The 21,812-nt window shown below is 42.9% G+C and overlaps 2 protein-coding genes across 3 annotated transcripts in view; one reads left to right on the forward strand and one right to left on the reverse strand.

Annotated features, from left to right (window-relative positions):
• The window catches only part of LOC111980742 (14-3-3 protein gamma-1), a 25,601-nt gene extending 10,840 nt beyond the window's left edge, over positions 1-14,761 (forward strand). The window contains exons 2-3 of one of the 2 annotated variants that reach the window (XM_070449252.1): positions 4,415-5,054; positions 14,569-14,761. In XM_070449252.1, the coding sequence (XP_070305353.1) occupies positions 4,415-5,054; positions 14,569-14,666 (738 nt within the window). In that variant the 3' untranslated portion in view covers positions 14,667-14,761. Of the gene's footprint in view, positions 1-4,414; positions 5,633-14,568 lie in introns of those variants that run through there. The other variant, XM_024011679.2, reaches the window with a different exon arrangement.
• On the reverse strand, positions 14,610-20,041 carry LOC111980743 (heat shock protein beta-1). Its single transcript, XM_024011680.2, has 3 exons — positions 19,460-20,041; positions 16,182-16,245; positions 14,610-15,242 (listed from the first exon to the last, which is right to left on the reverse strand). Exons 1-3 carry the CDS (start codon positions 19,920-19,922, stop codon positions 15,023-15,025), a joined length of 747 nt encoding a protein of 248 aa, XP_023867448.1. The 5' UTR covers positions 19,923-20,041; the 3' UTR covers positions 14,610-15,022.
• Between the last annotated feature and the right edge of the window lie 1,771 nt (positions 20,042-21,812).

Here is a 21,812-nt window from a genome sequence, read left to right on the forward strand (position 1 = left end):
GACAATGACCCCAAGCATACTTCCAAAGTTGTGGCAAAATGGCTTAAGGACAACAAAGTCAAGGTATTGGAGTGGCCATCACAAAGCCCTGACCTCAACCCTACAGAACATTTGTGGCAGAATTGAAGAAGCTTGTGCGAGCAAGGAGGCCTACAAACCTGACTTAGTTACACCAGCTCTGTCAGGAGGAATGGGCCAAAATTCACCCAACTTATTGTGGGAAGCTTGTGGAAGGCTACCCGAAACGTGTGACCCAAGTTAAACAATTTAAAGGCAATACTACCAAATACTAATTGAGTTTATGTAAACTTCTGACCCACTGGGAATGTGATGAAAGAAATGAAAGCTGAAATAAATCATTCTCTCTACTATTATTCTGACATTTCACTTTCTTAAAATAAAGTGGTGATCCTACCTGACCTAAGACAGGGAATTTCTACTAGGATTAAATGTCAAGAATTGTGAAAAACTGAGTTTAAATGTATTTGGCTAAGGTGTATGTAAACTTCCGACTTCAACTGTAGATACGAATTTGTTGTATATCCCTAACAGGGTGGAAATATCTCATTGCGTAAACAATCCACCTATAATTTTTAGGATTTAAGCGCCTGAGTTTGACAAATATCTTTTTTTGAAAGTCAAACATATCGGTCCAAAAGGAACCAGATTGTAGGAATGACCCAGCCCTGCATCCATGTGTGGCCTTCAAGTAGGTGTGATGGGTTGCAGAGGTGGAACAAAATGAGTGTGGTGGCACTCCGCACCCTTTCCAACTTTAACCAACCTCACTTCCTCTGCTTACACGCCTTCCCTTCTGTAGACATTAGACATTAGTGGGCCTGAGCCATGATGCACAGTAGACAGCCATCAGAGAGAAATAATTGATATTTTGGTTTCCTGTTGCTTTTGTTATCGTTTAACACACACAGATGTTTGGGAGTTGACAGCAGCCAGTGGGGATGAGTCACGAGAGAGCCAGGGCGATTGATGAGCTTTACTGGCAGACAGAGGGCTCTATTGTGATCCCTGCACCACAGCTTCCGTCAGTCCTTTCTGTTTCATCCCCAGGCTGCTGAAATAAAGGCAGCCATGTTTTTACAAAGCCACCGGCCTGTAGTGTGTGTTCTGTGTGTGGTGTGGTGTGTGTTTGTGTGTGTGGTGTGTGGTGTGTGTGTGTGTGTGTGTGTGTGTGTGTGTGTGTGTGTGTGTGTGTGTGTGTTTGAAAAGTAGTGTCAAGTGTTTGTTCTGTTGGTCATGCGCATTTATCTGTTTTCCCACCTTTTCAGTAATAGCACAACAACACCAGTCCAGAGGTCATCTATATGGTCATTGTTTTATGATGCTTTATGATGCAACACGTTGCATTTTATGAAGGTAACTCAAGGTCAGTAGGATAATGTGTCAATTATTGTCTTGGAGACATAGAAATTGTAGCGTGTGTCAGAGAGATGCTAGTTGTTCTACTGTTATATCATTTGAAATCAAATTTTAAGAAGAGGATCTGTTGTTTTAGCAGTGGATACAGATAGGGTGAAAAGGTAATTCCTTGTGAGATACTATGAATTAGCCCATAGGATTGTCTTTGACATAGTTATTTGTGGACTGTGTGTGTGTGTGTGTATTAGCAGATCCTACCCCTGACCCACTACCACACTATACCCCAATCCACTACCTCCACTGGCCATTCTCCTTATCCTGTCCTTGGGCTGTAGAGATAGAACATCTGGTGGTCCCAAACAAAGCAGATCTCTCAGTCAGTTCCCATGGAAACTGAAGATAGCATGATGGATAGATCTTTTTTGCCTTTCAGAGTTCTGCCCCTCCCTGTTACAGTAGGTATACACTAGCCAGTCATCTGGCCAGAGCGGAAGGCTGGGATTGGCTGGTTGTAACTAGCCATTTACCCTAGCCCTAACCATAAACTTAATAATCAGAGCAGCTTACCGATCATTGCACCTGTACACAGCCCATCTGTAAATAGCCCACCCAACTACCTCATCCCCATATTGTTATTTATTTTTGCTCTTTTGCACCCCAGTATCTCTACTTGCACATCATCATCTGCACATTTATCACTCCAGTGTTTATTCTAAATTGTAATTATTTCGCCACTATGGCCTATTTGTTGCCTTATCTCCCTAATCTTACTACATTCGCACACACTGTATATAGATGTTTTTCTATTGTGTTATTGACTGTACATTTGTTTATCCCATGTGTAACTCTGTGTTGTTTTTGTCGCACTGCTTTGCTTTATCTTGGCCAGGTCGCAGTTGTAAATGACAACTTGTTCTCAACTGGCCTATCTGGTTAAATAAAGGTGAAATAAAAAATGTAAAAAAATCGTGTGTTGTTTTGACTTTGAAGAATCACTGAAGGAAGTTGATCTATGAAGGATTGTAGTGTTATGGAAGAGTTAGGGGGGAAATCAGTGTTCTCCTATATGATAACATTTCTGTGTGTTGGAGGATACACCTGTGCGTGTGAGAGGTATCAGCATATATTACATTTTTGCAGGAATAAAAAGTTCCTTGTATAGCCAGTGCAAGGCTCCAAGCATGTGGGAACGAAAATAACAACTCCCACTTGGACAATTTAGTAAGCTTTATGTGTAGCAGAAGAAAACACTGACAGCAAAGTAATCTCTTTATTTCTTCAATTCGAGGGCTGTAATCATCATAAGCGGCTTGGAATATTAGATTGAGCTATGACTCATAGATGACTTGCTCTGATTCTGGACATGTACTGTAAGCTGTAATGTACAGAATTTGTCGGAGGAGAGAGTGGAACCCATCTTGATTGGTTAGGGGAAGCAGAAAAAGGGACTGGGAAAGGGATATGTTCCAGACTATAGATAGATAAATAGATGGGGAGAGAGAGTGAGAGAAATGGAAAGAGAGAGAGAACTGAGAAAGATTAGAGAATAAATGATAGTGAACAATCTCCTCCTACTCAATCAAATGACAGCTGACATGGAAAGATAAAAGGAGTGATTTAGGCCTAGACGTCACTGGAAAGGGAGGGCTGGGAGTGGAGTTACTATCTGCCCCTTGGATGTGCTATGCTCTCAAAACTGGAGAAAGACTTACAGAACCTCCAGGCTGAGAAAAGTTTCAAAAAGTACCCTGTTTTCGTTATACTTTTGAGAATTCTGATTAGAAATATGGTAGAGCAAAGTGTCACACTTTATTTGAATTGTCCGGATTATCCATCTGTAGATGCTCTACATATGGTCATACTATTAACAAACTATCTGTTGATAAGCAACTGCTCGTTAAGGTTAAGTTTAACCGTTGTTCTAACAGCACTGGAAAATGTCAATATATACTGTAMATACCTTCAAGGCAATGCTTTTAGCTTTGGCAGTAAACTATCGTTGAGTTCCCAAGCTGACATGATCAAACAGCTAGCTGTAGATTGTTTTTCTGGACCCCTCGGCCAACGGGCCAAGAGAGCAAAGCGGCTTAAAGCAAGCAAGCAATCAAGTGGGTTTAGCTCTGTGCTTTTCTGATATTTGTGTATTTAAATATCACCAAAATCTCTCTAGTTCGGGAGGTTAAGAATAGAAAGATTTTTTTCTTCATAGAYAACACATTCAGTAGGGCTATCATCAGACAATGGGGGCTTGCTGCGAACTATACTGCCACAGCCAGGGCCCCATGCTCTGCTTTGGAGAGATGGGATTGGAGGGGAATTTAGGCCCTGAAACAGAAGCTGTGTCCATATGCACTACTTTTGACCAGAACCCTTTGGTGAAAAGTAGTGCACTATAAAATGGAATAGGGTGCCATTTGGGACATGCAACCAGAGAGTAGCTGGCTTTATATTCAGAGCAGAGGGTTAAGTATGTAAAGATGGCTGTGATGCGTGCGGCACCGCATGGTCTCCTCTCGTGGGGGTATAAAGGATTAAATCCTCTAGCCAGACAGACACAGGCCTGTGGAAACAAAACAAAACAAGCTTTCAGAGCAGGAGAAAGCCAATGAGAAGCCAGAGACAGGGGGATGATGTCAGCCTTCTACAGGCAGGCGTGGTCCAACCCCAGCCTGCAGCCTCTGGATGCCATGATCAGTGGTGTAGAAGATCATGGGAGTTAGCCCATCTCTGACCTCAATCGTTGTGAATCATGAATGACGAAATGTGAATAGCTATTTAGATTATATCAATATAATAGGATATTTCAGCTAGCAAGTGAACACATGGCATGGCATTACTATATCCTTTCCTATCCATAATGTTGGCTGAAATCAGAGAACATGGCATCAATGAATGATTGCATATTGGCCTAACAAAAAATTGCGGCCAAGTTTTCAAATCTGACAATAAAAGTAATTTACAAGATTAAAATACTGTTTTAAGGTAAACTGCAACTCTGAAACATTGATGTCCCTCTTTCTCCCTCTTTGTCTCATAGGTGACAGAGTTGAACGAGGCCTTGTCCAATGAGGAGAGGAACCTGCTCTCTGTGGCCTATAAGAATGTGGTAGGGGCGCGGCGCTCATCCTGGCGTGTCATCTCCAGCATCGAGCAGAAGACCTCAGCAGACGGCAACGAGAAAAAGATCGAGATGGTGCGTGCGTACCGCGAGAAAATCGAGAAGGAGCTGGAGACCGTGTGCCAGGACGTGCTGAACCTCCTGGACAACTTCCTGATCAAGAACTGCAACGAGACGCAGCACGAGAGCAAGGTGTTTTACCTGAAGATGAAGGGCGACTACTACCGCTACCTGGCCGAGGTGGCCACGGGCGAGAAGAGGGCCGGCGTGGTGGAGTCCTCTGAGAAGTCCTACAGCGAGGCCCATGAGATCAGCAAGGAGCACATGCAGCCCACCCACCCTATCCGCCTGGGTCTGGCCCTCAACTACTCCGTGTTCTACTACGAGATCCAGAATGCACCTGAGCAGGCCTGCCACTTGGCCAAGACCGCCTTCGATGACGCCATCGCTGAGCTGGACACCCTGAACGAAGACTCCTACAAAGACTCTACCCTCATCATGCAGCTGCTACGAGACAACTTGACACTCTGGACCAGCGACCAGCAGGATGACGAGGGTGGTGAGACCAACAACTAGAGAGTCCCTAAAGAGACCCCTGTGTCCTGTTTCAGCCAATACACACAACACCCCGCTCCCTCACAAATCACAACAAAATATGAAACCAGATCTTAGAAATAAATGATTTGGCTGGTGGAACTTTGGCAACCACTTTTGCCGTTGATGATACTACCGCAGCTGCAGTTCTTAATTTTTACACAAATTTAAAAAGTTAAGAAAAAATTGAAAGAGGAGTAGGAGGGGAGATGATTTTAGTTTTTAGTATAGTTAAAAAATAAATAGTTGAACCCCTTCCTTCTTGATTACCTCTGCGACATTTGCCAAACCACTTAAAGAGGAAGAAGTTCTGTGTCTCAAACAGTCAGTCAGGAAGTAGAGTCTGGCTATTGGGTTAGAAATGACACCCTCACACTGGCATAAAGACTGTTCTTATGGCACTAAAATGAAATGGAGCTTCTTATTTAACTGATGTGGTGAGGGAGGAGGAGCATTCAAAATCGTAAGGGGAGATAGAAGCTTGTGCAAAAAAAAWAACTTGAATGTCATCGCCTCGCAAAAAGAAAGAGTTGCAAATAGGTTCCAGAGAGGGAGAAATAGGTATCGTACCTCTAGCTAACCACTTCAGACTTACCAACATGGAATCTAAAAGGTGTGCATCACCCTGTAATGGTAATCGTTGTGTGAAAGCAGGTATCCTCTGTGATTATTGAACATACATAACCAATGTTTTGTTCCCATGATGTCAGGAATGTGTTTGTACTCAGTCACAAACTATATTACTGTAACTAAAGTAGTAAATACACAGCCAGTACAGCCCTCTAATGCGCTGATATGCTATACATACATAAACATTTTCAAGCATCTGGTTATTATTATTATTACTCTCCCCTTACCTAGGTTGTCAAGGGTGCCATATTAATAGAATATCAAWCTATGCTAATACAAAGAAAATCACTAAAACAACAAAAGCAATTCTCTTGCAGAGGAGATCATTTGATATTGTAAGACAACAGAATATTTTGTCCTAAATTACGGTATATTCATATATACAACAATCTTGGATCATGAAATGGATCCATCTTGGATCCAATCTTGGATCCATGACACCGAGTTGACTGGAACCACATACTCAGTGGACAAAATACACATTACCTGGGCTATATGGACACGCCTGGTGCCCAAAATTGATGACGTATGTCACAGCTGTGAGTGGAGWCGAATGGATTCGGTACTGACAGTCAGTTCAGTCAGCCGTCCTGATGAGCCCTTCCCAGCTAGCTAGTTTATGCTGGCTGGCTGGCAACAACAGCAGCATGGCACTAGTTATAACTTGCAAAATAAAGTGCTTTTTATTTCCACGGACGAAATAACTTGTAATATTGGTAGTTTCGTAACCATCTGGATGTCACCGTGATACAGTCTTCTGTTCAATGGGGAGAGTTTGCACTGCAAGCCGGCAACACAACAACATGGGGCACAGTGTGTCCTTCACCCCACTTGCTGAGCACTGCTGCCCTGCTGTAAGGAGAGGAAAGTAGCTAGATAGTTTAGCCAATATCAGGCCGGGTGACAGCTAAAGCACAGTTATTGTAATGATTTTCACCAAAAGTAAATTTTTTGTTGTTGAAAAAAGAACAATTATTTCCGTTAAAAACAGAATGATTCTGAACACTCCCAAGTCCCAGCTTCGGCAGACAAGTTAAAAAGTCTGGTTGAAGTTTCTAGCCACAAGCATAAACTAGCTAGCTGGGAAAAGCTCATTAGGACGCCTGGACTGAAATGACTGGACCGAATCCGTTTGTTCCCACTCAACTCTCGCTGCGTGACAGTTTTGGGCACAAGGAATGTGTGTATAGCCTCTCCCAATCTAAAAGCATATTTGAGGTTTGTGGATTTTCTTTTTGTGTTCACTTTTTTAATTGTGAAGAAATGCACTTGCCTATTAAACTGTTTCTTCAGTGTAAGATGATAACTGCTCTAATATTCTCGATAATATAATATTGTGCATGCTGGTGATGTATTTATATACAGTAGCTTGACTTTATTATTATTAACTTATAATGTGGATGTTACGTATTCATATGAACATGAAATGACTAGACTTCAATCTGATTTATTTTCTATTTATACTTTATATTGGATTGTTGACATTTTATTTGAATCTGTGTTTCCCTTACTCCATTTGCTGAAAGTACGCTATGCCAAAACAATGATTGTTAACAATAAATTGATCTGTAACGGACATTGCTATAGTGACATGCAATTCTTGTATTTGTGCTTTTGCATAACAAAAGACCGGAGGATCCCAAACAATTATAATAAAAGCMGAGAAAAAAAACCCACCTTCGACCTTACCGTCTGGAGGTTTTGTCAGAGTGACATATAGTGTAGATGTAGAATGATCACACTGTAAAATTTTTCATTTATTTGAGTCGCCTTTCTGTTTGTGCTTTTAATGTCACATTATGCTGTGACATAGTCAAGATTGAACAGTGTTTGATTTTTCATGAAACATTATTATAGTTTTTTTTTATACCATTTTTACTTTCATCTGTCTTCTGCTATCTTAAATGTGAATAATGTAGCGGTTGCACAAGAGACAATAATAACAACAATGATAATAACAACTTCATTCAAATATTACATAGCTCTTCTAACCACATTTCTGTGCTGCTGTTGTTGAATTCCTATCGTCATATACAGCAGTAGGTGTTTGGCCTTTTCAGATGACTTTCTGATGCTGTTTTGCTTTGTGTTCTTACAATGTTACTTCTTCTTGATGAATCTAAAGGGGCTCCTTAGATTCCCATTTTTGTCATGGCAATATAATGGATACTGTTTTAGTACAAAGAGGCAGATGTTATACTGTTATACCTGTTGCTCACTACAGGTAGGTAGGTAGGAAGGAAGGAAGATATAGATGGATAGATATAATTATACATTGATTGTACACTAAATATAGTTACATTTGCATTTTATATAGTATATAATGAGATATTTATCATATATTGTGAACACACCTCTGTTGCATCTGTTGTCAATGCAGTTGTACAGTTGTTCGTGGATGGCTAGGTACTGTAGGTAGGTAGGTACACGAAGGGTTCTTTGGCTGTCCCCATAGGATAAACCTTTTTGGTTCCCGGTAGAACCCCGTTGGGTTCCATGTAGAACCCTCTGTGGAAAGGGTTGAACATATAACTCAAAAAGGGTTCTACTTGGAACATAAAGGGTTCTTCAAAGGGTTCTCCTATGGGGATAGCCAAAGAACCCTTTTAGGTTCTAGATGGCACCTTTTTTCTAAGTGTAGGTAGGTAGGTAGGTAGATTTTAGATAGATAGATAGATAGATATTGTAAGTAGGTACATAGTTAGGTAGCTAGATATATATTTTTATAGTTTGGTGTCAACAAATTATAACATACATTTTGGATAAGAAACAGCAAGCCGCTGAGTTGCTCTACTGGGGAAAATCTGCAGTAACTTAACTAAGATTGTGTTGTAGTGTACTGTCATGTTGAAAAGCAGCATTTGGTCCTGGCTTCCTCCAGTGCCACCCAATGCTATCTCTCAGATTGTTGAGGGCCTCTTAACTAATGCTGCATCTAATCTAGCATCTGGCATCAACAGTTCTCAACTGAAGTTTGAAAGCTGGTTACTCGCTTATCCAACCACATAAGGTCGGTTTAATGTAACATCTGCCTATGTCACATCCTGAAAGCCAAACCGCTGGTTGTCCTCAGTGTGACATCATCAAACTGTGACCTGTTCAGCTGACCTGGAAACACAGTGATGATTATGGTTGTCTGCCCTGCTAAGACAGTGAAGTGTAATTGTATTTATTTGTTTGTTTGCCTATTTCTATTTTTTGCCTATTCTCCATATACACCTATTTTGTCACGGGGACATTACGGATGAACATAGATAAACAAATAAATCTTGATAGAAAGAACTATGGCAGATACTGCAGGTTTCCCATCACAATTGATGAATACATTTATAATGCAATCGGCAAACAGTATTAGATGTGAATGTGACATGAATTTAAATATGAATTCCCATTCATTTAGATATGAATGTGATTTTAAAATCTTATTCCAAAAGTATGACTCTTCTGTACCTTACTATTATGATCGCCCCTGACCTGGCTGAAGGTTAAGATGCCTCATATGACTGAAACCCAATGTTTTCTCGTCCAACAAATGCAACACTGGTATGTATCAATAAAAATGTTGGTTCATAGAAAGTGCATCTGAATACAATTTCTTTCAACGCAAGGTTGATGGGCATATGCGCACACACACACACACAACACCACACACACCACACACACACACACACACACACACACACACACACACACACACACACACACACACACACACACACACACACACACACACACACACACACACGAGCCAGGCTTCGCCTCAGTATAGGTTATAGTATAGGCTGGACTTGATACTTAGGTGAAATTAGGTCTTACGTTAGCTCTGGATGACAGAAAGAGAAGAGCACCTCATGCTGAAGGGGAGAAACGGTACCTCAGGGGAGAAACGTTACCTCAGGAACTGAACCGGGCCTAGCCCCCATCCAACCCCAACCCTACCCCCTTTCCAAAGTCAAAAGCACAATCTATCTGGCTGAGTAAAATGGAGTCAATAGGCCATCTGTAAGCAGATTGTGTTCATTCCCCATAGTAGTTATTGATTTTGGTAACAGGCTCAGTTCCTCCACAGTCAATCGAAGACGGGGAAGGAGAAAAGCCCTTGATGAAACACTAGACGATTCCGGTAGAGCAGGACTATTCCAGAACAGCCGATGGACAGAGAATAAGTGGCCCATCACATAGGCTACCAGTAAATTACAATGGCACCGAGCTTTCATATTTGCCAGATAAAATGTGTATCTATCAGTGCACATACCCAGTTGTTTTTGAAATTGCTTTACTTTACTGACTGAAAATGTATCAGATGCAAATGACTGTAAATATCCATCATATCTTCTCATATGATGACAGTCAAATTCATTACCTACCATTGGGGGGAAAAAGACTACTCATGTGAGAAAGGGTGAAGCATGAAATGACACAAATGCATCCTCACTTGGCTCTGCTACTAAGCCGTTTCTTTTCAAAGAAGTTCTTTCAGAAGATGTATTATCATGCACTGTTCTCCAGTAAAAGCTTTAGCCAATGGTAGCCGGGCTAGAGCATCAGCACTCACCAATCCAGTTGCTGTTGCTAAGGCTAGAATACGCATCCCCCACTCTCAGCAGCAGCCCTCCTCATTATAGGGCTACTGTACCAGACACATACACTTCTCTCATCCCCATTTTGCTGGAGATAAAAGCTAGATGTGTTGAAGCTCATTTGGAATTTGGGAGGAAGTGTGCTCTTTATGTCTAGTTGTTGCAGGAGCTGAAATGGTTATCTGTTGAAACAGAAAGATACAGTTGAAACAAATAATCTATCATTCTGTGCTTGGAAATGCACAGAATGATATATATATATTTTTTAAGTATAATATAAAAAAAATATTTAAAAAATCTGAAAGTACAAAGTCTGCAGATGATAATTACATAACAAAAGGCTCATCCTCATGTCCCTCCTCCACAGCCACTCTCTCAATAGGATTTGATGTTCATTCATGACATAACTTCTGCTCGACACAAAGGCCTCCATCCATGTGCTACTCAGAGACAGCATAGCTGAGCTGGGATGTCTTTCTGTCCGTTAAAAGTCCTATCCTACACACAACACTTAGTGCATTTGTCTGATGGATTTACCATTGATTTAAATTACAACCCTCTTATACACTAGAAGCCTATCTAAAGGGGTCTCTTAGACACATGACATGATTGGTTGATGCCCACAACGAGCTGATGTGATGGGTTTATGCCCACAACCTGCTGAAGTGATTGGTTGATGCCCATAATAAACTGCAGGGATTGGTTGATGCAGCTGTCAATCAGTCTGAGTCCAGGCTGTTCCTTCCTTTGCTCCCATTCTCATTTGCTCCTTTACTCATTATCCTACACTTCACACTATTCTGTGAAGAAGTGCCCTCATCACAGAGAGCAGGATTGCTTACTCATTTTTCTCTCCTCACAGCGGCACAAACAGAGGAGGGGGCATAAACGTATATAGTAAGGGATGGAGTGAGGGGTAGAGATGAGGACACGCATGCTGGTATGCATTATATTATACACAGCAAGAGGGAGAATGACTAATACAGATACAGTAGTGCATTATATGATATGTGTGTGTATGTGTGTGTGTGTGTGTCTTTCTCTCTCTCTCATATATCTCTCTCACACACACATGGCATATATCTTACAAAGCCATCAGACCATTTTAAACGCATTGGCCTAACCATACTTTTACACGTTCAAAACATTTTAACAACGGGGCACATGGCACAGTCAGTGTCATCATGGGTTACCTTTGCCTGTTACTGTCTGAGACACAGGATTGATGGGATTGCATTTCCAACAGGGATTCAGCCCTCCAAGCAGAAAAAGACCCCATACATCATCATGTCACAAACTAATATGGTAAGAGGATTCTTGGTTTGTTCCCAGATAAGGAAGGTGTCTCCTGTCCTCATGTCTTGCAGGCTGCTGTGCGGCCCGACTGGCTTCTGTGACCCTGTGTTCTCAGACATCTCTGCTGGAGTGTATCCATCTGATCTTGGGAGTGAGTGTTCACTTTTGGTCACAGAGTACTGCTGATGGTGCAGCCTCTCACAAACATTCTGAAATCAATTTTCTCAGGGTGATGTTGTCCTATGTGGTGAGTGAGTTCAGGGAGGAACTTATTTGTTTATTGGGTGTGAAAGGGGCATCGTCTGTGGACGCTGGTTGTCTTCGCCTTTCCTCTACCTGACAGTTATATGTTACAGTGAACAGGTGCTGTGGCTTTATGTTGCCTGTTAAATGTAGTTATAGGCGATTGGTGGTGGTGCGGTGTAGTGCAGTCCAAAAAGGCTCAATTGCCAAGAGTCCATCTTTAACTGGTACTGTAACATAGATACAGAAGTGATGCCTCTGAGAGCGGTGGGGAAAGCATCTGAACAAATTCCATTCTTTCCCACCTTGCATTTATAAACATTGTCTCCAGATCATGTTAAGGGGGCTGCTGCCTTTAGCGAGCTGGCCTACTTAGACCTGTCAGCCTGGAAGGAGAGGATAGAGGGAGAATGGAGGGAGGATCGGGGAGGATGGAGAGGGATCCGGGGGATGAAGCAGCCAATAAGAGGGCCGATTGCTAATTGTGTCCCCCCTAGGTTGAGCAAACAAAACATGGCGGTGTTCGCTTTAGCAATCTCACTGGAATAAAGACCTCCTCCATTCCTGTCATTTTTGAAGAGATTGTGATATCTCACATCTCAAAATGGGGCTACTTAATGTTAGATCCCTCACTTCCAAGGCAGTCATAGTCAATGAACTAATCACTGATCATAATCTTGATGCGACTGGCCTGACTGAAACATGGCTTATTATTAAGCCTGTTGAATTTACTGTCTTAAATGAGGCCTCTCCTCCTGGTTACACTAGTGAACATATCCCCTGTGCATGCCACAAAGGCAGAGGTGTTGCTAGCATTTACGACAGCACATTTCAATTTACCAAAACAAAGGTGACTGCATTTTCATCTTTTGAGCTTCTAGTCATATACAGCGCTCCTCACTGAGTTCCCTGAATTCCTATCGGACCTTGTAGTCATGGCCGACAATATTCAAATTKTTGACGACTTTAATATTCACATGGAAAAGTCCATAGACCCACTCCAAAAGGCTTTCGGAGCCATCATCGACTCATTGGGTTTTGTCCAACATGTCTCCGGACCTACTCATTGCAAAATCCCTGATGTCTAAATTGTTTCGTTTTTTTCGAAATAGAGCCATTTGTGTGCACTTCCGTTAATACTGTATACCGCGGTATGGTACAGAAATGGTAGGATGGTATGAACATCTGGATACCGCCCAACCCWGGCGTGTGGTCAAGATGCCAATGCCTGGCCAACAACAACTTTTCACTCGATAGGGAAAGAAAAAAAATCCTGGTGCTCATCAGATTTCTTCCTAGTGTAGTCAGAGAAGTTGCCCGGAAGCGCAGAGAATAAAAAGCAGTCCTCTTACTCTATAAATAGCAATCGAGGAGAGCTAGGGAGCGTGTGCATTAGTACACTGCCTGGGTTTCAAGTGGAAGAGAATGAAAGTTGGAAATAAACAACAACTAGCCTCTTTCTACTACACCGCCAACTCAGACAGACCTTTCCAACTGGGATGAAGGTTGGAGAAAACCAAACAACTGTAGTAGTAAGTTAATTCAGCCTCTTAGGGAAAATGTCAGAATGGCAAATCTACAGCATAGACTTACATTTTGAGTGATTTTGAATGTAGCCTACTACCACAGGAACTTCAGTAGATGGCATTAGGTAATACCATGCTGCTGGAGGGGACAGTGACTGTGTGTGTGCGTGTAGGTGTGTGTGTGTGTGTGTGTATATGTACTAAGGCATGGTATAACCATGTAGGAACAGTGGCGGTAGGGATTTTAACACTTCCTCTCACAATTTCCTTTTCTAATGCCAGTCCTGTGTTTCTCCACAGTGGTCTGATCAACACTTTGTGTGAGTCCTCTACAGTACCTGCAACCATGGAAACAGGTGTGTGACAAAGTGTGACACAGTCAGTGACCATCACACCCCATCATGTGTATTGGGATGTGATTTACCGCAGTGTTGCTCAATCTCCGGTCTGGCCATCTATCTACCTGATATCTATCGCTCCTTTCTCTCGTTCTCTCTACAGCATTTATCTTCRGACTAACACATAGTAGATTGTCAGATGCTACTGATGCCACCGCCACAACAAAAACATGACATAATTGAAATCATATTATTCAAAACAACATGTTAATAATTGTGCTACATCACTCAGATCGCATCTTACCTAAATAGAAGAGATAACAGATAAAGGAGGCCCGAGCTATTACGATTTTTCTTTATTCACCGTTATACGTTGGTACAGCTTCCCAAATGCAACTACAGTACAGACCAGTATTTTAGACCATATTTTAACAACAGTGATTGGCCAGTAACAGTCAGAGGATGGTGAAATCATAGAAAAAGAATGAATAGAATTTCTATAGAATTTCTATGAGTGTAATAGTCAGAGGCCCATGTGCTGACCCATTGGTTCTTTGGTGTTCTGTGTGTATCACTAGCCTGGTCCAGATCAGTTTGTACAGTCTTTCCAACTCCTATGGTCATTGTCAACAAAATGATCTGGGACTAGGCTACAGTATCACTGGTGTCCTGGCTCTTCTTGGCTGTGTTAATGTCTGTAAGCAGAAAGAGGGAGAGGGAGAGAGAGAGAGAGAGAGAGAGAGAGAGAGAGAGAGAGAGAGAGAGACAGAGAGAGAGAGTTTTCGGATGTCAGATGTATAACGAGCACTGGCCTTGAAGATAAGCCGTGAACAAGTGGGCAAGTTAAAAGTCGTGAAGAGAGAGAGAGAGAGAGAGAGAGAGAGAGAGAGAGAGAGAGAGAGAGAGAGAGAGAGAGAGAGAGAGAGAGAGAGAGAGAGGCAGCAAGCACAGAATGATGATGTAACAGCAGGGCTGCAGTCACTGTTTGCAGATCTAATCGTTTTCAGTTCCTAGCAAGCGCATAATAGGAATGAGGAGAGTGTGTGTGTATGTGTGTGTGTGTAACTGTTTTTTGTTGTTGTTGCTTGACTCAAATGCAGATAGTAATTACTGCAGTGTGGGATAGAGCATGCAAGTGGTGTTAGTGTGAGCACACGTGAAACGTATAACGTTATATATGCATTTCCAGAGCCTACTGTAACTATACAATAGGTGTGGAATTAGCACAGTTTTCCCTACCTTCTCTCTTTCTGTCTAACCATTTCATCTGTGTCTACTATGTGTGTGTGAGTGTGAGTGTGTGTGTTTATGTTTGGAGTTTCACTCCTCTTCTTCATGATGCTCATCATGTTGGTGCCCATTGCCACTTCCCTTCCTCATCGTCATGTCGTAGGGCTTGGTCTTGCTGCTGCCCATGGTGACTGGGATGGAGATCTCTGCTGCCTTGATGGCCTGCCTGTTCAGAGGAGTCTCCACGGTCAGCACTCCCTCAGGAGACAAGGTGGACGTCACCTTCTCAGCGTCAGCCATAGGGGGCAGTCTGGACCAGGGAGGAAAGGAAACATCACAGTCAGGCTACTGTACAGTACAAAAATACTTTACTGAGGCAGACAGTGCTTTTATCTCGCAATATACCGTATCTTTAATGTAATTTGATATCAACTTTATTCAGAATCACTGGTGTATAAATTCAGCTTCAGCACTAGGGGGCAGTCTGGAGCAGGGAGGAGAGATAACAGCACAGTCAGGTTACTGTACAAGACCAGATACGCTGGAAAGCTGTTATCGATGGCTTATGCTCCAGGGGGAGTATGAGCCTAAGCAAGTAAGGAAGGCTTCTATTTGGATGCTGCCTATAAAATACTTTACTGAGACATCTTCATTTTCTTGAAATGTAATTTGATAGAACCTTCATTTATTATAAGCTTTCCAGTCTGCTGGTGGGGCAGTATTGATTGTCAGAGTAATGGTATATGTAGTGGCCCATGGATGGCGATACAGAGACCCATGGAGCTCAGCCCAGAGGGAGGACGGCTGGCTGTACTATACAAACAGTCAGTCGCCGCCGGTGTTGCTTTGCTCAGCCTTCCGCTACACTCAACCCTCTGCAGGCTTGACCAATCAACCAAAAGAGGCTCACAGGACCAGACCCATGATAACAGTATCACTGGAGTCTGGACTAATCCTGGAGCATGCAGCATATGACGGAAAGCTGACAAAAGCTGCCATGAAGTAGCATAAGCAACCAATTTCTGTAGCAGAAGATTTAGGAATAGCTTTGAAGTAACTTTAATCAACCCTCCAGTGAAAATAGACTTTTGTTGTTGATGAAATCAACATTGAAACAAATGGGAGAGACATTATTTTGGCCAGTCATTGACAGAGACACTACACACATTTTTATGATGCCTTTTTCAGCATGGTGACAAAATTGCTACGACGGGTTGTGCAACAATGGGTTATTCGTTGTGTTACTTACGTGTATTTCCTAGTGAAGCATCTGGACACAAATCCATGCTCGTCCTTCCTCTCCTCATGCTTGCCTGTGGACACAAAACACACACGGGTCAGTCTTAGCCCTGTCTCACACTGGAGACTGCAGTCACTTCATGTGCCATGACCACTGTGTATAAATGTTATTTTGTGCAAAAACACAAGCTTCCTTGCTCGTTTTTTTAGTAAAACCTTMTTTTCTGTTGGACAAGGGGTTGAGAATAGATGTCACGTCCCTGTCCCTGTCCCCCTGCCTGGTGTCTGTACTGTACATGCATGTCCCCTTTGACACGTTCCCTAGCGTGTTACCTGTGTGATGTACACTCAGTAGCCAATTTATTAGGCACACCATCTAGTATCGGGTCAGACACCCCTTTGCATCCAGAACACCTTGCATTCTTCGAGGCATGGATTCTACAAGGTGTCGGAAACATTCCACAGGGATGTTGGTCCATACTGACACGATGGAATCACGCAGTCGCTACAGATTGGACGGCGGTACATTCAAAATCCCATTCCATCTCATCCCAAAGATGMTCTATTGGGTTTGGTCAGCAATAATGTTCAGATACGCGGTGTTTTTCAATTGAGGCTCAGTTGGTATCAATGGACGTAACGTATGACAGAAGAACATTCCCCACACCAGTACACAACCACCACAAGCCTGTACCGTTAACACCAGGCAGGATGGGTCCATGGACTCATGCTGCTTAAGTCAAATCCTGACTCTGCCATCCTGACTCTGCATGACCCAACAGGAACCGGGATCCGTTGGACCAGGCAATGTTTTTCCACTCCTCAATTGTCCAGTGTTGGTGATCGCGTGCCCACTGGAGCTGCTTCTTCTTGTTTTTAGCTGATAGGAGTGGAACCCGGTGTGGGTTCCACCCGGTGTGGGTTCTGCTGCTGCATCCGTGACAAGGATTGAGTTGTGYGTTCCTTGCACAATTCTTGCCATTCTCCTTTGACCTCTCTCATCAATGAGCTGTTTTCGCCCACAGGACTGCCGCTGACTGTATGTTTTTGGTTTGTTGTACCATTCTCGGTAAACCCTAGACACTGACGTGCGTGAAAAGCCCAGGAGGGCGACCATTTTCCAGCGTGCCTGGCACCGACAATCATACCACATTGAAAGTCTATTATGTCACTCATTTTGCCCATTCTAACGTTCAATGAACAGTAACTGAATGCCTCGATGCCTGTCTGCTTGCTTTATATAGCAAGCCACAGCCACGTGACTCATTGTCAGAAGGAGCGATCCATTTTCTTGACCCGAATAAACTGTCCACTGAGTGTATGTGGCAACTGGTTTATATCTCTATGTCTCTCACCAGGTCCCTACAAATACACATGACAGGCTTGAAATACTGACAGCATATCTTTTTGTTATGATTATGTTATGACAACAGCTGATCTGATAATAGGAGTTTGCCACAGGGACCAGTCCCCTTTCCTGCAGGACTACAACGCTGTGAAAGGGCCTTTAACCAGGCATTTATCAAACACTGATAAACAGCCACACCAGTTTCTCAGCTTTGATAGGAACATGAGAAGCGTGCAAGTGTTATAAGGAACTATACAAGGATGCAGTGTTCATTCCCAGTGTCAGAGCTTTGTTGATCATAGCCGTCTGCCGCTAGAGGAGGAGAGAACAAGAATACGCTCTGGAACTGGACCAGCAGCCCATTTAAAGTAGCAGATCAGAGACACAGCGAGAGTGAGTCATGGATAAATTTCCCCTCTCTCCCTCTCCCTCTCCCTCTGTCTCTGTCTCTGACTGTCTCTGTCTCTGTCTCTTTGAGTGGATATGGTACCAGAGAGGATCTGGGTTCTCTCATGGATTTGATGATATCATTAACTATTCTCCGACATTATTAATACAGGTCCTTGAAAGTACTTTCTGTTCCAGACTAATCAACAAGTAAGTAAGGGAAGATATTCAATGCCAAGATGAAAAAGTGTTATTTTAAGTCCAATCTACAGTTTGTACACCCTAACCCTAACAGTGTATGTTATACTTCAACATAAAATACAGGGTCCTTATTACATTTGATTTATTTAGCAGACACTCTTATCCAGGGCGACTTACGGGAGCAACTATGGTTAAGTACCTTGCTCAAGGGCACAGATTCTTTACCTAGTCGGCTCAGAGATTCAAACCAGCAACCTTTCAATTACTGGCCCAACCACTAGGCGACTTATTGTAAGTCTAGTTTACAGTTTGGACATACTGCCCAAGTCCCCACTATAAAACAATGTTATTGTTGTAATAGTCTACTCAAAACTAGCATATATAACACAATAAAATGGGTTTGGACATAACGCTAAACCCACTTGATGTCGTTGTAATGGTCTACTTCCACTAGTGTACAGTACAATACATATCTCTGTTGTTGTAATGTGAATAATGTCTCAGGAATCTATGGGCTCTGTTCCCCTCTCYCCCTCTGTCCATCTTCCCCTCCTTCCAGCCCTTGTCTACAGAGACCATGTCTGTGTAATATATTGTGATGTTATGTGATGTGACTTTGGGCTAAGCCTTTCACATAAAACAATCAACATGGGGCTACAACAAGTGTTACTCTCACTGTCCTCCATGTCACAGCAACAACTCACTTACTATGACAAGTGAAGCACTATAGTGTGCTTAGTAGTATTTAGTAAGTGAGACATCTCATGTACCTCATTCATCGTTAAATGCATGTGTAACATATACCCACTAAAACTCATTAGGTCCAGGTCTCTCTTGAAAAATAGATTTTTATCTCAACGAGACTAACCTGGTTAAATAAAGGTTAAATAAAACATTATGATGCTAAGAGATGCAAAACAGAAACCAGCTCCGCTAGACACAGMTACTGTATTCATTCTAATAAAATAAAATGTTTTGATGCACATAAACAAATTCTGCATATTATGAAGTCAATTTAATGTACTGTGGTAGCTACAAAGTTCTACTGATTTTGTCTACTGAGACAGACACATAGACACAGGGAGAGAAAGAGACAGATACAGAGAAAGGGAGAGCCAGAGACACACAGAAAGAAAGACAGACAGAGACAGAGCCAGTGAGACAGAAGCAGCCTAATTCTGATCGTTTGACCATTCACATCAGATATTTTCTCATCAGTTCTTTTTCAGCGATGATCATATTGGTCAAACGACATTTTTTTAAATTGTGCTGCCTGTGTAAACACAGCTATGGAGAGAGAAAGATACAGACAGAGACAGAGCCAAAGCTAGATAGAGATATGAGTTTATTACCAGTGATCTCTACCACGCCATCCTTGGTCTTGACCACCAACTCTTCAGGGGAGAAGTGGTTGACGTCCAGAGTGACCTTCCAGGCCTCCTGGGTCTGCTTGATCTCAGACACGCCAGTGCTGAGCTGGCGGGAGAGGGCGCGGGCGTACGATGCTGCCCCAGCCTGGGCCATCATGGGGGCCTGGACCATCATTGGGGCTTGGGGAATCATTGGGACTAAGGGCATCATTGCACTCTGCTGGTGGGGCATCATAGAGGGCATGAAGCCGGCAGAGGACAGGTCGTGGCTGAGGGCGGGGCGCATGTATCCGGGCCAGTGGGTGCTGGAGAAGGAGGGTAACCCCTCTGCGTGGGCAGGCATACCGAAGGACTGGTCGAAGAGTCGGTTGCCCTGGTACCAGTCCCTGTAGGGGTCCCAGCTAGAGGTGCGGAGCAGGCTGAAGGGGATGCGTCTCTCTGTCATGTTTGCTGGAAGAAGAGGAGTAGTACTGTTGCAGTAGTAGAGCTGTGAAGCTGGCTGGCTGTAGATGCCTTTGGTTGGTGTCTCTCTCTCAAACTTCCACCGAAAGTAACGTCTGCTCCTCGGCAGAGGGCTTTTATACACACAGCCACCGCCCACTTCTAGTCAACACTGTCACTGACCATGCCTTCTCACCCCATCTGCCTCCCCCCTCCCTGGACAGATATTTATAGAATGAACTAGGCCTATTCGTGGCAGACATAGCACTAGAATGGAATCCAAGTCCAAGGCAGTGGCGTAGAGCAGTTTCGCTGGGATTTTATAGTTAATCTCATGCTATTTTACATACTTGCCATGAGGCTTAGAGAGAAAATGTTGCTGTTTTAGAGGTCATTTCCTGCTATTCTACACATTTTTCCATGAGGCTGAGAGAATATTTAGCAGTTTTAAAGCTAATATCCTCTTATTCCCCCTAAAATTGTCATGGCATATGACGTGTTCATATGCTATCTGCGACTCCCAAAGCCTGGGGACAATGACGGGGTGTGCCATGCCAGTGCAAAGGCCCTCCCCTTTACCCCACTAACAACTGCCCAGCACTCCGTTTCACCCCCTCCTCCGCCCTTCCTCCCAATTGTAATCCCCCTCTGAGCCCATCCTAGCCATGACACAGGGCTAGAGGAATCTGAGAGTCTGTTGTAAAGCAGACAGCCCTGCTCAGCAGAACTAGAGCCCCCCTGCATAGAGGGGAGACATACGTATGCTGTTTCTAACACACAGGCTGGTAGAGGACAGGACATTATGTGACAAGCCAACCAGCCACATACGTGCTATTAGAATGCACACTGTAATCCTAGGAGCTCGGACAAGCAAAACACAACACAGACACCACTGACAACACACACCCACACTCAAGCATGCTTGCATAAAGTACACACCCACAAACCCACACAGAGAATGGACACAAACATGGAGGTATTTGGTGTGATATGAGTTACTCCTGATATAGAGGCATGGAACCAGAGCTTAGTTAGACAGGGGTTGATACTGATGTAGATGCTATATCTACTTCCTATTTCTGATAGTAAAGTCACCTACAGAATGGCATCCCACTAATCTCATGGACACCCTGTTTCGTTTCAGATCTGTTCCACTGCTGTCTCTATGCCCTGTGGTATTTTGGCTCCAATAAAAAAAATGTTTTACCAATCTTGAACAAGGACTTGGTTTTTGCATGCACCTTTCAGTGCTCAGCCTACATTATATTGATTTCAGAAAATGTGGATAAATGTTAAGACTAATGTCCATTCAGTCCATGGTATCAATACCTGTTCCTGTACAGGTTACATCAGAGATGCAGCGCCACATTTCGTGTCCCAGTGTGTAATAGAGTTCACAGTAAAAATGAGAGAGTAAATCTAAGTCTGACTGAAGAAAATAGAATTATGCCACAGATAACATTTTAGTCCCAGTCTAAAAAGAGTAAAATGTACTGAGTTGTATTCTCTCAATTTAGTCTTGATATTTAACTCTGCATCATTGCGTTTCACTCTGTACAGTATTAATTGAAAATAACTTTTTCTTTTTAAACTCCCTGTAGTGTTGATCAGTGTTTACTCTCACAGTTTGTTTACTCTCACAGTAAAATCGCAAGAGCTAATTCAACTCCTATGGAGTCAAATGCAGCGCTAATTTGGGGGTTAATATGGTCCCATTTGAGGTATAATGGTGTTTAAGTTTCATTTGCATATTTCTTAATGTGTCACATTATGGTGGCTTGCCATGTGACATCCAATGCCTATTGGAATCCAATTAGAGGGAGGTTGTCCAGCCATTTTACATCAACCACAACTTACATTCAGTCTGCATGTCAGAGCAGGGAGGACAATACTG

The sequence above is a fragment of the Salvelinus sp. IW2-2015 genome, linkage group LG20 (assembly GCF_002910315.2).
Source record: "Salvelinus sp. IW2-2015 linkage group LG20, ASM291031v2, whole genome shotgun sequence".
Classification (NCBI taxonomy): Eukaryota; Metazoa; Chordata; class Actinopteri; order Salmoniformes; family Salmonidae; genus Salvelinus; species Salvelinus sp. IW2-2015.

Excerpts from the sequence above, each read along its gene's own strand:
- LOC111980743 (XM_024011680.2), bottom strand. The coding sequence starts at position 19,922 with ATGACAGAGAGACGCATCCCCTTCAGCCTGCTCCGCACCTCTAGCTGG. Across the intron at positions 16,246-19,459 it reads TGGCGTGGTAGAGATCACTG|GCAAGCATGAGGAGAGGAAG; the intron begins GTAATAAACTCA and ends TTGTGTCCACAG. Across the intron at positions 15,243-16,181 it reads TGCTTCACTAGGAAATACAC|ACTGCCCCCTATGGCTGACG; the intron begins GTAAGTAACACA and ends TCCCTGGTCCAG.